Source organism: Onthophagus taurus, chromosome 1 (assembly GCF_036711975.1).
Source record: "Onthophagus taurus isolate NC chromosome 1, IU_Otau_3.0, whole genome shotgun sequence".
NCBI classification, from domain to species: Eukaryota; Metazoa; Arthropoda; class Insecta; order Coleoptera; family Scarabaeidae; genus Onthophagus; species Onthophagus taurus.
Window position 1 is genome coordinate 20,297,118 of NC_091966.1, and position 16,536 is coordinate 20,313,653.

Below are 16,536 nucleotides of genomic sequence, written 5' to 3' on the forward strand. Positions count from 1 at the left end.
TAACGATTTAAGGCGATCGATTTAGACGGTAAAAGTAATTTTCTGACATGTATGGAAACATATCGAATCTAGCTGCCTACTGTTCTAAAGGCGTCATTAAATGATTCAATCGGTAGTATTGACTACCTGTGTGTACAAAAGGCGGGGGACGTAATCAACACGTGGTTATGACTCGCATAATTGCCGTCTACAATTCACACCACGCAGGAGATTCAACTAATTCCTAAACCTGTTATTGCTCAATCTCGTGTGACTAAAAGCTGCTTGTCCCTATAAGAATTAATTGTACGCTTACAGTAAAAAGCGTACGATTACGACGCAAATTTCTGACTTTGGACATCTCGTAAATACGCCTATTTAGTTCTTTTATAGGAATTAACCAGACAAATCGCTTCACCAAATAAGAACAACCGTGCATCATCATCCACCGAATTAAGAAAAAGCCCTCAATCTGTCAATCCTTCCGGTATCTGGGCCTGAAGTCTCTCGTGTTGTGCACCCTTCTTCAGAAACAAGTTCGAAGTGCTTCTTAAGAAGGTTGCAACATAGCATGCGAAACGTCAGAGTTTTCAAAAGACGCATAGTTTAACCAGAAAGTTTCTACTTCTTGGTCTAGTGTTAGTTCTAGTTTTAACTTCTTTCTTTACAGCATCCTTTACAATATTAATTACAACACTTTTTCATGCTTCAATTACTTTTTCTTAACATGTTAATAACAACTTTAAAGACATATAGGAAATTTTATGTAGCACTTCCTACTAAATCCTTATAAACGTTGTGACGTGTCGTTTCAACCATGAACCTATTATTACAAATATTGTAATGAACACTAAATATTTTAATATAAAAATGCATTAAAGTAGTAATGTATTAAAATATTTATTTACGTTTAATCGTGAATACAGAAAAATAAAATATAGAGAGAAGTGGAGGCACATTGACACATATATTTTTGTTGACAAAACTGTTATTATTATCTCGACGCCACTAGAAATATAGGTCAGTTTAGTCACATTACGACACAAATAGCATTCCTTGGCAATGGAAGAGATATCAATGTGCCTTACCCTTCCCTAACAACGTATTTTTATAAAAAGCGTGTGGGCCCGTTTATATATTTCTTAATTTTAACATTTTTAAAAATCTGACAATGTAAACATTTTAATATTCTCCAATAAGAGCCAATAAACATTTTTTGTAATCTCCAGAAGTGTCACCTTTGATAGCTTCAGCTAAACTTTCCCCATATTTAGCTTCATAAATACCCTTTATGTCTTCCATATCGATCTCACATCTGGTAGCAACAACCCTCATCAATTTATTATCTTTGGTTCCAATTCCGGATATAGCATCATGTAAGGTTTTTGCGTAAAAATGAGGAATGTTCCTAATAGATCGAACAATGGCTAAAAACGCGTTTTCAGCATCCCCAGAAAACTCGCTCTTAATTGTGTCTTCAATATCAATTCCAGAAATCTTTTCATACTCGCTAAAAATCACGCGTAATTGGGCGTAATTTCTTTGACACAAAATCATATTAAACGTAGACTCATCAGTTCCCCATTGATTTTCGCCGGCCTCTAACAGTCGATTAGCATCTTGGACGGCAGCTTCATGGTCTACATGCATACTTTCGTCACGTCCAGCAGCTGAAAGAGACACCATGATTCTTTTGAATGTTCCGGATGTGTCTGAACGCAAATCATCTTCTAAACAATTTCCATATTCTGTTTCGTAAGCACTACGAATGCAACGAATTTCTTCGTTAGATTTCGTACACATAACTTCTATTAGTACTTCTTCGTCGGTTCCTATTCCGGTGATTGCATCACGAATATGCTGAGCATAAAGAATTGGAATGGGAGTCATCATTGAAGTTAATAGTTTTTTGAAGTTTCCACTTGTTTCACTTCGAAGATCTTTCACTAAATCCTATTTAAGAAAATAAAACGGATGCAAATCGTGATAGATATTTTTTGTGTGACATTATTACCTTTCCATACATAGTCTTGAATTGAACAGCAATTTCCATTCTTTGATCGTTAGTTCTTCTAGCCAAAACATTAATGATAGCTTTTTCATCAGTACCAAATCCTTTCATGGCTTTACGAAGTACTTCAGCATCTGCTGAGGAATCAAAAGGATCAGCAGGGAATAAAGTTGGAGTAACCTACAAAGAAAATTATCATTTTAATGACGAACCAGAATAATTTATTTTCAAATAACATAAAAGATGTTAGTACGAAAGAAGATGATGAAAAATGAAAATATTGGACTTGGAATTTTGATTTAATTTCAATAGAATCTACCTGAATCTCAGGTTGTGGACTCCGTGGCGGTGAAGAGTAGTTAATATCCGTCGTTTCTGGTACTACCTGCGAATCTTGCGGATATGGATAAGAGGTTGGGGGAGGTGCCCCACCTGGATAAGGATATCCACTCGGTGGAGGTTGATGGGGATAGCCCATAGGAGGTGGATAATTACCACCCATCGGCGGATAACCTCCTTGAGGCGGCATATACATCGGAGAGTTTACATTAAATCCCATAGAGGGTGGAAAAACAGGTTGACGGTAATCTCCATGAGGAGGTGGCGCATAGTTTTGTCCTGGCATTGGAGGATGAGGTGAGGGGTAAGGAGGACCGCCGGGATATGGAGCCGAATTGTCGCCAGACCCCTAAAATCAATAATAAGTGAAAGTTACGAATAAAACAATAAAATTCTTTTAATGTTGTTGATAAAAAAATTTTTTTGAAAAATAAATGTTCATTTAGAGATAATATTTTGCATAAATTAATGTATAATATAAAATAAATATAAGTTTTAACGTTAAATAAATAAATATATAAATAGATAAGATCCTATTTTAAATATGTATTTATTTAAACAACCAAAACAATGAATTAAATTAATTTATTTTATTAACCCAAATATTGTAATATTTTATAAAAAATGGAAAATATTAACAAAAATAATTTTCGGGAGCATTTTTAAGAAGTGTTATTTCAATGAAATTACAATACAACATTTAGAGATCATTGCTCAGATAAAGAAATACAATTAATTGTATAACTCCACCAAATCTTAAATGTACAAAACTTGACTCCTGTTTCAAAGTAACGAGCTTGCGGTATTTCCACAACAATATTTTCTTTCGTATTTGAATGACTGCGTTGCTGGAAGGTTTACGAATATGATTAAACTCTGGGGAATATCTGGAAGCTTTGACTCACTGAATACAGGTGTTTATCTATTAAGTATTCTATTAGCAATTCACTTCTTTTGCTATTAATACAACTTCTTTAAAATTGTTGGTAAATGATTAATCTGTACACCGTTCCTTTAATGACTAGTTCAGAAACATAATAGTCGATGTTATTACATCTTCTTCTTGTATTATTAATTTTAGTTAATATATTGTACGTGAGATTATATTTAAAACCTTTAATAGCTTCAGTACTGCTATTCCGTGTAGTATCTCAAAATTTATTTTTAAATACAGGGTCATCCACGACGACCGTCCATTAGAACTGTATAGAGAACTAAATTAAGTGGGGGTTTGAAAATTTGCGGGCTTATGATGTTTGATGCGAGCTTAATAACTAAAATATTTCACAGTCGTATTTAGAGTTCAATTGTAGGTATACGGTATTTTATATAAAACTTTACAATGAATTTCGAAAATTATGAAAAATGTAACATGATGGAATGCTATATGTTATCAGATAAGAATACGACGTTAGCCGCGGAATTACACTTCACAAGGTATCCGGAAAGAAGACAACCGCACGCAAGAACCTTCAGCCGGTTAGCAGAAAAGTTAATGGATTTTTGGTCCTTCCCCAAACCACGTGCAAAAACATAACAAAATGACCTGCAAGAGGATGAAGTCAATGTATTGGCTTCAATTGCGATAAATCCATCAACATCTTACAGAGAAATTGAATACGACGTCTGACCCGAAAGCCGCTGCTCCCGAATATGAAAGAAAAATGAATATAAACCATACAAAGCGGGGCTAACTCTTTATTTACGTGCCGGAGATGTCAATCTAAGATTAGAATTTTGTAGATGATATTTAAAAAAATTAAATAATCTGCTGTTTGTTCAAAATGTCATCTGGACCGATGAAGTCTCTGAGTGTTCAAAGAAGATTCGGGTTCAATGTATGATGTGCCCTTTCAGATAATAAAATTTTGGCATATAGTATCTGCCATAAAAACTTAAACTCAGGTAAATACCTCAATATATTAAGGTAGCACATTGAGCCTTTGGTCGACAATTTGCCATTAAATATGACTCAAATGATATATTTTCAATATGAAGGAGCACCAGCACATAATGCCAGAGTTGTTAGTGAATTTTTAAATACTACTACAAACTTTGGCAATAATTGGAAACAATGTTTTCCATCATGGTATGGTTATCACCATAACAACATTAACTTTTAAATACATACAATAGTTTTAGATAGAATAAAATGAATTTTTGTTAATTATTCAATAATTATAAGAAATATACCCCACAAACTATACAGTGCTAGCGTAAAGTAACCCCCCCCCCCTGTTTAACTTCTGAACAGATTGAGATATCAATATGAGCAAAAAAACGTCAGTTTCTATATTTTATCAGCACAAATATTTTCTTATGGAAAATTTTGCTATCACTTTTAGTTTTTCCGGAAAATGGATCCACTTTGTTTTTTTAAATGGAACACCCAGTATATTATGGTATCTTCCGAAAGAATAAAACAATACGAATCCAACGATACCTCACAATCAAATATCGGTTTATTAGTTTTTTACATAAATATTAAACAAAATGCGAAATTTCGCCGGAAAAATCAACGTACCTTCGTTGACTACCTGTCGAGATACAATGGGCCAGATAAATGGTGGACGGTCAGTTAAATGTCGGTCTACGCTTGCGTTAAGCAGGGTTAAAATCGGCAATTCTTTTAGAATGTTTTTATGAAACAATCAATGCAAGAAAAGGATAAAAAGAAAGTTCGTCTTAAAACATCTAAGAAAAAATTGTAATAACAACAATTTTAAAGTTTGTAGGTACCTTGAAATTTTGTATTTAAGGCAGCATGCAAATATTGTCCTTCATTTCTATCTTGGAATTCTACCCGACCAAGTATAACCAAAGAAAGGCGAGATCAAAATGGCTAGAAGGAGTTTAGAGCACAAAATCGGAAGAATTTTAATATTCGCTCGTGCTGACAGAAATGTACATGAAACAGAGCGACAATTTAATGAACGATTAGAACTTTTTCCTGAACATCCAATTAGTCGAAAATATTTAAGAGAACCTGTAAATAAGTTTTTGGAAACTGGAAGCGTCGAAGACCGCAAAAGAACTGGTCGTCGTTCGATTTCTGAAGACACACAAGTGCAGATGTTAACAGAAGTAGTTAATGCGTGCATGATGTCGTCTGCTGCTATCGCATCAACGTGTGATTTGGGTCCAACGGCGGGGAAATATTTTTAGATTTGTTTCAGTGATGAATGTACTTTCTTTTTGGATGGAAAATTGCATCGGCAAAATGTACGTTACTAGAGTGATTTTAATCCACATGAATATCGTGAAGTTAACACTCAATTTTCCAAGAAAATAAATGTTTGGACAGGCATATTGGGAAATCACATCGTGGGACCGAAAATGGGATTCTTAACCGAAAATTAGACCGGAATTGTATTTAAGATTATTAGAAGAAGATATTAATCCAAGTCTTTTTTGCAAATTGTACACCAGAATCCTGACGATTTTGAAATGGCTCCTCCACATTATGCGGCAATGGTACGAAATTATCTTGATACCAATTTTAATGGACGGTGGATCGGTCGACGTGGGCTGATTGAATGGTCAGCAAGATCACCAGATCTGACACCTTTATTCCTTTTTATGGTGTTATTTAAAATCCAAGGTATATGAAATTTCGCTGGACAGTATTGAGGATTTAAAACAAAAAATTATTGACGTCTGCCAAAATATTGATCATCACATGTTAAGCCGTGTGAGAGAGGAAACACTACAAAAATGTTTGCTCTTAATAAATAAAAAATTCTTTTATTACTCAATAACAACACTAAGCCAATTTTTCAACCGATACGGCAAAATCTTTATTAAAAAAATTTATTTCTTATATTGGCTTTGATTTTTTTCTTTATAAATATTTTTTAATAAAATATGATTAATTCATAAATTTAATATACTTCAAAAATAAGTAAGGGAACTATCAATTTTAAATCCGTCTTAGCTCGAGCGTATACCTACCGTTAACCTACCGTCCACCATTTAACTGGCCGATTGCATTTCGACAGGTAGTCGACGAAGATACGTTGGCTTTTCCGGCGAAATTCCGCATTTTGTTTAATTTTTATGCGAAAAACTAATAAACCGATATTTGATTGTGAGGTACCGTTGGATTCGTATTGGTTTCATCTTTCGGAAGATACCATAATATACTGGGTGTTCCATTTAAAAAAACAAAGTGGATCCATTTTCCGGAAAAACTAAAAGTGATAGCAAAATTTTCCATAAGAAAATATTTGTGCTGATAAAATATAGAACCTGACGTTTTTTTGCTCATATTGATATCTCAATCTGTTCGGAAGTTAAAAAGGGGGGGGGTTACTTTACGCTAGCACTGTATATATTTGTTATCAGAAGAAAATGACAAATTATTTTAGGTCATAGCCAACTATGGTTTCCATTTAAAAAAATAAAGTTACGTCTAAAATCCCGAAAATAAAAGATGGGAAAAAAATTCTACCTACGCCACTGAATTCTTCGTAAAAAGTTGCCCTTATACTGTTTTATTTATAATACTCCATCTTTGATAATAAGTGAGATATTCGCGATTGTCTTTTTCGCAAGATTTTCAGTTTTTGCCGATAGGGCGAAAACAAAAGACATGTAATGTGTGCTGTTCAGAGTTTTCGGCATTAACATTTTCTCGAAAAACGAGATCATGACATGTAAGCCACTTTTTTTCTATCTTTTTTAGTTTCGGAGATAGCCTATGCGGACATCGAAATTGGGACACCCTGTACAGTCTAATTTACATAGATTGAAAGTATTGATAATTTTATTTATTTTTACAATTTCTTCAATTATGTCAATATTTATTTATTTTACAATTATTCGATTTAAATATTCTGCCATAACACTGTCAAACCGAACGATTGCTTCAAAGAATTAAAAAAAAATCCAATATATTTTCGAATACTATTCTATAATTCAAATCATCAGTAGTTTGCATCAGTACTTTGCAAAGTAGTTAGCTTTTTTGTTATCGCTCTTTTTAAGTCAGTCCACAAATTATAGCTTTTATTATGAGACGCACTCTTTCCATGCCGTTCCAAGTTTCTGAATAAATATTGTTTCTGCGGGTCGTTATTATTATTATTATCATTATTATTGACTACTACTTATATCGTACTTATATCATTATTATTATCGTTGTTATTTAAAATTTGCTAAAAATATTTTATTGAAAATGATCTGTTGAAGTTTTATAACATTATGAACGGAACCCAAGATAATTTCAGTTCACCTGAAATCCGATATAAAGATGTATTAGGATATATGCCGAAATTAGCTCTCGGCTGATTATGGAATTTGCAATGCATTCAGTCTGAGTAAATTTGTCAATAAGATTTAGAACTTGCCCATGAGATGAAATGTCCATTTATCGATTTTTTTCAACCGATCCCAGTTTCATACAATATTCTAATATACACTTGGTTTTTTATACATGTTCTATAATTTCTATAATTTTAATAATTCTTTTAATAATAATTCTATTCTGAAATTACTCTCAAATTGTCATATGGAGAAGATAGACACTCTTGACAAATGCGGTGTTTATTCTATAGAATGTTTTTCGTTTAGGCTCTTGTATCCGGTTTTATTTTTCAGTTTCATAGTCGTTTTTCTCGTGCTCATGTCAAGTTTTGTTTCGTGCGTTTCGTTCGTTTTAAAGTGTTTTAAAATATTTTATCTATACAATTTTATTTATACACTGTGTTTTTAACTTTAATTGTTCACAATAACATACTTCATTATTGATTGATATATTTCAATATGTATTCTTTTCATATGTTTTGTTTTAATGACGTCGTGGTTTCTTTTTAACTATTTGACATTAAGTTTATGATTGTAATACTTTTATTATGTTTTTCATTATATTTAATTGATCGTAATGTAATTATTTTTACGTAGATTCGGCTGATGATGCGCTAAGCTCGAAACCGGTTCCGAATAAATTGATATTAAGCATGTAAGAAGTTTTTTTATATAGTTTAAATTTTAAAATGATTATATTTACATAAAAACATGTTTTTCGATTGTAGTAAGGACAGGAATTTCACTCAGTATCGGAAATAGCTTCATATTTTAATGAAAATGAACATTTAAAAGATTTATTTGCAGAGTTTTTCAAAGTTCTAACATTATTTTTTACTATTCCGTTAACATCTTGTAGTTCTGAAAGAAGCTTTTCAAATTTACGCAGATTAAAACAATTTTTAAAAACAACCATGACGTCGAGTAGGTTAAACGACTGCATTATATTAAATGCAAACATATTTATTAAACGAAACAGTCAGAGGCGAAACACGTTTCTATTAGAAGATACCTATATTTTTTAAGTTGTCATAGTTAATTTTTATGAAAATAATTCTTCCGTTTAATGTTTAATATGTTTAAATAAATGTTTAAAATAAACTTGATTTTTTTTATCAGATTAGAAAATGTTTACCATACGGCACCTATGTTTAACCACCCATACGTATTTTCAAAAACCGGCGCCTATGCTGCGACGGGTCTAAATATTTAAAATTTTGTATATATTATGCATCTATAACAAATTTAATATCAAAAATTAATCTTTGTCTTTATAAAATATTTGAAACAATTGATTGCCATGGTTACGCATGGCTAGTGCTATTTTTCTATCTCACTTCAATGGGAAATTATGAAATTTTAAGGTTAGTATCGGCTGTACCAAATTAAAAAAAAATCCATATTAAAAAGTCTTTAGACTCGTCTCAGCGATTTTTCCATAAACTGTTTTTAATTGTTTTAAGAAATTTATCCGTTACTTTTGGGATGACTAACGCAAAGCTCCTTATATCTTCATCAATAAGTAAATTGGCAACATCCACGATACTATCAATAGCATTCGACATTGACGAGACTAATGTGATAATCTCGTTTTAGTCGAAGCGGTTTAAAAAGTCATAAGTTCCTTTCAACAAACTTAATGCAACAAGAATAAGGTAAAGTCATTCAAAAAGTTTTTTTATCTTTAGTTTGTGTAGTTCCTGTTATAAATAAAATTGTGCAATAAATTACCTCTCGACGAATAATTGTAATTGTTGCCAAACCTTATACATTAAAGAAATCATATTCCCGCTATGTTTTTACTATAAAAAAACAGTAAATGTTTAAACAAAAGTAATTATTTTTAGCTGCTAAGTATAGAAGATAAATATGATTTAAATTGTTTTTATACAGTGTCTCCCCATCTATCTCACATATATTTTTCTATTTTACATATGATCGATTAATAATAATCTAATAATTCTTATTTATAATGGCTAACAATACTGTTATCAGCTCATAACAAAAATCAACAATAAAACTAATACGCATATTCCCGTAATTCAGTACTAGGAAAATACATCAATGTTGCTCTAAAAGGAAGCCATAACAATGTAAAACCCAAATATATTCATTGTTAAATAGTTTCAAGGATTAATGAACTTTTAATTGAGGTTTTAATTGAAACGGGTGTTATTTATTGGAATTTACATGAGCTCATGTGCCGATGTAAATCAATATCGATGATATCGATCACGAAATGGATTTAGATAAAAATAAAAAAATAATCCTTATTAATAATGAAGGAAAATATTGGTAGTTTGTAACACTTACGTAAGGGTAACCCGGATAACTCATCGTTGTTGGGGAAAACCTGTAAACAACAAAATTAGAGTAAATAACGTTAAGGAAGTAGGAAAAGTCGTGTTACGTTGAGGTTATCGTCCTCAAAAATTCCTTGAACTTGTTATATGAATGTATTATTAATATATTATCAAAATAAGTAATCAACAATATATAAAGCTGAAATCCTTAACATTATTAAAAATTTTCGTTGATAACTTTTAGTAATAAAGCGATTATAATAAAGAAATTTATCAATAAAGTCTTTTTGGTATGTTGAGATTTAATTAGAAACTTACGTAAAGTTTTGTTATTACAAAAATGACAAGGAAAGTGATTACTTTTATTACCTAGACAACACTTTACTGAATACTGTAAGCAACTAAAACGACTAAAACGGTTTGGGTTTGGTTCAACTTCAACCGGCTGATCGGCTGATGTATTTCCCCAACATGTGACTGAACCTGCGCAATTCAATCCATCGAAATTAGCGCCGCATTTTAGAACTATATCTTTGAATGACCAAAAACAACATTCGTTGTCAAATCCACATAATATTGTAATCTTTAGGAATTATGGATAAGATAATCAAAATCATATACTTAATAAATTATAAACACTTTTGTACACACCTTAAAAACGGAATTTAAACAATACCGTTACACTCGTTGTTCTTTCCAAATGTAGCAATAAAAACCTAGAAATTAAATTTAGTTTTGAACGTGTATACTGTTTAGAATACAATAACCTTGACGCGAGAGTTCGAAACTTTTACCACGTGATAACAAGAATTAAATGCGTAATACTAGATTTGTACCGGTTTGTTTTAATGACTATGTATATTGATTGTGAGTTCTCAATACCATTTGGATTCCCAAAAAGTCTAATTTAAACTTTTTATTTAGACTGGTTATAAAAACCGCTAATACAATCAGTGATAGGCAAATGATGAAAAAAGTGATGGGTAAATACCCGGCGGGTAGGTATTTCTAAAATGGGTATTTATCCGAGTATTTACACCGGCCCAGGGTAAATACCCAAACAGTGGGTATAAAAGTGATACCAGTAAACATATATCAGATTCCAAAAAAAATGAAGAGGAAGATGATGAGGACGTTGAAGACGAGGAATTGTCAACATTCAAAGACGTATTATCAACGAATTCAACGTTGTAGAATCAACATTCAAACGAATCTGTCGTAATTTAGATTAGATCAAGTTATTATGATTATTATCATCAAGCAGCCCTCTGCGTCCATTGTTGGACGTCTCTCCTATTCTGTTCCATTCGATTCTATTCTGTGCTGTCTAAAATAGTCTGAATCCAATTGTTGGTCATTCTTTTGACGTCTATTTAGTCTGTTCGCTCGCGGTCTCCATTTAGCAACCGTTTTGTCCACTGCTCATTCTTCATTCGCGCGACATGACCCGCCCAGTTCCACTTAAGCTATATTATATATATCGCTATATTATATATACTATATAGCTATTATACATAGCTGTCAACCCTCTCAATCTCATTATCCCCAATATTGATGTTAGAGTTGGGAACAAGATTTGTCATAAATTTTGATTTCTCCACGTTGATATTTAGCCCGACTCTTGCACACACCTTCTTTAAGTCGTTCAGCATTAGTTTAATCTCTCCAAGGCTATCCGATATAAGAACTATATCGTCCGCGTAGCGCAAATTACTTAAGCATTTGCAATCAATGTTTATACCTTTTTGGGTGCAAACCAGTTGTTTAAATGCACTCTTGCGTGACTCTCATAACGAAGCCAAGCATGCGCAAAGCCTTAGCAACAGCTCCATCAACGTGGCCCTCAAACGTTAGTTTGACATCAAATGTGACGCCCAAATCCCTGATCTGAGTCACTCTAGGTATGGTATCATCACCTAGGCTATAATCGTATCTGATCGTGCCTGCCTTCCTTGTAAAAGAAATAACATTACATTTTTCAGGGTTCAGTGTCAAGAAATTTGAGCTGCAATAAGCAGGTGAAGAAACTCGTGTAAAAATTTTTAAATCGTCAGCATACATTAAGCAATGAGAGTGTTTAATTATTGAAAAAATATCATTGATATAAATATTAAATAGAAGTTAATAGAAATTTTGACATACAATCGAAGTGAGAGACCTCTTCAAGGAAAAACGTTGCATGAGACGGCGATGGCAGCAGTTGCGTGATCCAGCAGACAAAATCACCCTTAACAACAAATCAAGAAATTCGAACATTGAAAGAAGAATCAATTCCAATTTATCTCAAAGACCTAACAGTTGACAAGGACAAATCCGCCGCATTAAAAACACTTCCACAGTAAAAATCATCAGCTATGCAAAAATCAGAAGCATTTGCCAACCATCGAGCAGATATCAGACCATATTCAGACCACATGATGAAGTATCACCATATGCATGGCCACATCTTTCTGCGAGTATTAATACAGACAATAAGAGCATAGACTTAGATATAATCTTATCACAGACAAAGTATTCAAATAACTTCTAAAATCAATCATAATTAGACGACAACTGATTCTGTCGATTCCATAATCGATCAGGTTCACAAGATTACAGATCAGATCAAAAAAACCTTAGAAAACAAGCTTTACTGTTGATTTTCGGAATATACAAATTTCAAAGACATCAGTGCAGGTGCTCCATAGGGTAACGTTTTGGAACAATCCTTATACCTGCTTTACATACGTGTCTTTCCCTAACACTACGACGTATTAGCAACATTCACCGATGATACGACAATACTTGGTACTGGATTAGCAGTACAGGAACAAACTAGTAAGTTGCAGAATTTCACGTGTTGTAAAATGGACGAAACGTCTCTAGTGCACGTAAATGGCGTTATAGTAGAAGACCACCTTCATCGACACACCAAAGTGAATATTCAACAGCTACTTGACAACACTAACCTTTATTTTTAGAAGCATTGCGAGTGCAATAGCTTCTCATATTAGCTTGTAAAAAACCATTTTGATTGAAAAACTTGCATAAGAATGAGATGTAAGTTAGTTGGTTTTGTAAGTTTTAATGCATCGCATCATATTGGTGGCAAAAAGATTTTGTCATCAGGAATATTAAAAATTAACCATAGAAGTGATATGATCAACAAGCATAAGATCATTATTATAAGTAAAGTGAGGTATTAAGATATCTAGCAGACCTACAAACTGCCTAAATCTAGAGACCCCTTACCAAATGTAACCTTGTAAAAACCTTTGCGGTGTGATTGCAAGTTTATTTTACCACCCTATCCGTTTGCTTCTGGTGCTTGGTGAGGTATTCGAAAAAAAATGCAGCAAGTTAAACTCCATCCTTATCTGAAAAATGTAATACCAAATTATCATTCTGACTTTGGAGAAGACCACGAAACTATTGAAAAGGTTATATAAATCGTCAAAACAGTGAGACAAGTATTCAAGAAGAAAGCTACTGCGGCTTTCTGTTTGCTTTCGATAAAGTCTAGCATTATGATTTATTCACTAAACTTAAAAAGCAACTACCTCACCAATACTGTTCCCTACCGCGATAATTTTTGGAAGAGAGGTTCTTCTTTGTCTGACAGGAAGGTTAACCCAAACTTTTACCCATACAAGCTAAAGTCCCACAGGGCAGCGTGTTGGCGTTTCAGCGTTCCGACATTATACCTTATATGTATACTGCAGACATACCAAGCAAAATTTACACCATCACAGCCATTACGTTGACGATACTGTTATCGTGACTTCACATAGGGATCCCCAAACTGCTTCTTACCATCTTTAAAAGCACTTACTCAAACTGGGTGAATGGATTAAACGAGGGATGTGTCCACAAGTAAAACTAGACAATGTTCCTCTCCCAATTCAAACTAATTACTCTTTTCATTTAGACAACCATTTAACATGAGGAAAACACAATTGGACCAAGACGGTTGAATTGGGACTCGTATATAGAAAAATGTATTGGTATGATAAGATAAATTGTTTCTGGATCACTCCATCCTGAATCCTGTGTCTGTTTTGTTAGTTGTCCAATAGAAAGAAACGCATAAGAAGTTATTCCTGGTCTAACATTTAGCAATGTTATTCAAGAATACTCTAAATTGATATAGTTAATTTCATTCATTCTTTATCTAGCTGTGTATTGCAAAGTTGGATGGACTAATCCGCCTAACTATGCAAGGTGAAGAAATTTCTTTCTCAAAAGAAGTCAAATATCTAGGAGTAATCCTAGACAAAATCCTCTCATGCAATGGACATTTGGAGAGAGTTTTACACAAAACTAGACTGTCCTTGTGGACTTGTTGTAGTCTTTGTGTAAAAAAATCGGGTCTTACCCATGAAAGACTGCACCTGACTGTGGTTAGATCACATATGGAGCAGCAACCTGGTATAGGAAGACTGCAGTTATCAGTAAACTTTTACGAATTCAACGTGTAGCTGGATTGGCAATCTCTAGTGTGATAAGCACAACGCCAACTCTAGCAATGGATGTTCTGCTTGGCCTATCTCCTTTGCATTTGCATATAGAGAAAGTGGCTAGAACTAGCATTTACAGATTATAGTAATATGCTCCAAACTGTTGCGACAAGTCCTACCAAGGAGCTGTGAAAGACATTATAAGCACTGTGTTATCAATGCCGTCAGATTTGGCGGGATCACTATCAGTGACTAACGCTCGACACCAGATTGTATTGCCTGGACGGTAGTCCAGGCAATACAATCTGCATGTTCACAGATGGTATTTGATAGATGTATTTGGTATTTGACAGATGATATTTGCATGTTCACAGATGGATCAAAAACATACATATTAAGCAAGCTTACAGCATGGGTACGTCCTGTACTGTATTCCAGGCGGATGTATTTGCTATTGAAATGGGTGCTAAAATCCTTCTTGAGAGAGGGGTAAAAAACATGACAGTACGATTTTTCTCAGACAGTCAAGCCGGTGTCGGTTCTGGTTAATGACTGTAAAAGAACATTAAACACACTGAGTTGTGATAACGAAGTTTCTCTGATCTGGGTCCCAGGTCGCTCTGGGGTTGCTGGCAATGAAGCGGCAGATGAGCTATCACGAGAGGATAGCGTTAAAGCGTTTGTGGGGCCAGAACCAGCAGTTGATGTATCATATGCTATGGCCAAACATAGGATTGGACTAGTTGTGGGCTGAAGAGAGACCTCGCCTACTGTGGACCAGTTCTCCTGGAATGAGACATGCTAAGGTGTTTATTAACATCGGCACTGTCAAACCCGGGAATATTTTAGGACTTGCTCGTAGCAACACTCAAGTTCTAATGGGCGTCTTTACTGCCGATTAAAAATGCAGCTCAACTTGTTGGGTCTAGCTGACGATGTTGAATGTCGGCTATGTGCGGAGGACGAGGAGACGGTTGAGCAAGTTTTATGCTACTAGCCTGCTGTTAATCGTATCAGATTCTCGATTTACGGGTCGCATTTTATCTCCCTAAAGGATCTGAATGATTTTTCACCGAGCAAGGTATTAAGGTTCGTTAAGAACATTTTACTGCACTATGAAATTTGATAACGTTATTTATCGGGGTACAATAGATCCCTGTATAGGGTCGCGGTGTACGGTTGGTTGGTCCGCCTACCCGATATGTAATCTAAGTAATGTAATGTAATATCTACTGCACTTCTGTATGTTCAAAATTTTTCTTATTGTATTCCTGTTATCGGTATTACCAAACCTGAGAATGACCAAACCTTTGTTACCTTTTTGTATGTTGACGCTTTAGTAACTTATGAAGCACATACATACAAAGAAATTGTATAACTAGAAGCACATATAAAAGTTGAAGCCAGCATTCGATGTGTTTTGTTTACGTTTTCACTCAGTCCAGATCGGACCGTCAGGCCGACGATCACCGAGTATTCCCGAACAGTCCAATCTTTTCTATGATTTCTTTGAAAATAAATTTACCTGATTAATGTTTATCCATGTTTACCGAACCCTAATAAAAGAACAACTCTCTCCTAAGTAAACAAGGCTTGTGTGCACATTTGTGTTTTGACTTTGGCGAAGTTAACATTTTAGTAATACCGTATTTTTCGGGCTATAAGACGCACATTTTTACATAGAAAAATGGACTCAAATGTTGGGTGCGTTTTATGACCGGAGGTAACATTGAAATATTTTTTTCAATAAATTCTCTCTTAATTTGAGGTGTGTCTTATTGTAAATATACCGTATTTTTTTTAAAAAGATTTCAGTTTTCCTAAAGATAGAAAAAAAAATTATTTGTCACAAAACCATTTAGAGATTTTTTAGTGCAGTTAGGTGACGCGGTAGGTATTCTACAATTCGAACAAGAATATAAAAAACTATTAGAACATACCGGCAGTAAAGGGGCAGAATCTAGAAATGCAATTGCATTGATTAGATCATATTAATATTTAACGTCCGTATCCAGCCAAGTAAAATAAATAAAACAAATTTTAAATTATTTTTGTTAATATCAATCATTTCTAGGAATGCGTATTTTTCCAAAATGTTTTATCTCCATAAACAAAGCAACACAATGTAAATGATGTAAACCAACGAGTTACTACCTCCAAAATC

The 16,536-nt window shown here is 33.7% G+C and overlaps 1 protein-coding gene across 3 annotated transcripts; it reads right to left on the minus strand.

Annotated features, from left to right (window-relative positions):
* Nucleotides 1-860: 860 nt before the first annotated feature.
* LOC111418352 (annexin B9-like) lies at nt 861-10,415 on the minus strand. Of its 3 annotated transcripts, none has more exons than XM_023050878.2 (5): nt 10,255-10,415; nt 9,947-9,986; nt 2,310-2,678; nt 1,994-2,170; nt 861-1,932 (listed from the first exon to the last, which is right to left on the minus strand). In XM_023050878.2, the coding sequence occupies exons 2-5, from the start codon at nt 9,968-9,970 to the stop codon at nt 1,162-1,164; spliced, it is 1,341 nt and encodes a 446-aa protein (XP_022906646.2). In that variant the 5' UTR covers nt 9,971-9,986; nt 10,255-10,415; the 3' UTR covers nt 861-1,161. The 3 variants fall into 3 exon arrangements, with proteins under 3 accessions (XP_022906646.2, XP_022906647.2, XP_071054400.1); XM_023050879.2 differs by having other exon boundaries at nt 10,306-10,411; XM_071198299.1 differs by lacking the exon at nt 10,255-10,415 and adding an exon at nt 10,044-10,120.
* Nucleotides 10,416-16,536: the final 6,121 nt, after the last annotated feature.

What these genes read in the sequence shown, in the direction of transcription:
- LOC111418352 (XM_023050878.2), bottom strand. Translation starts at nt 9,970, where the DNA reads ATGAGTTATCCGGGTTACCCTTAC. An exon ending in GTCCACAACCTGAGATTCAG is followed by an intron (nt 2,171 to 2,309) that starts GTAGATTCTATT and finishes TTTTCTTTGTAG; the next exon opens with GTTACTCCAACTTTATTCCC. An exon ending in TCAAGACTATGTATGGAAAG is followed by an intron (nt 1,933 to 1,993) that starts GTAATAATGTCA and finishes TTTCTTAAATAG; the next exon opens with GATTTAGTGAAAGATCTTCG.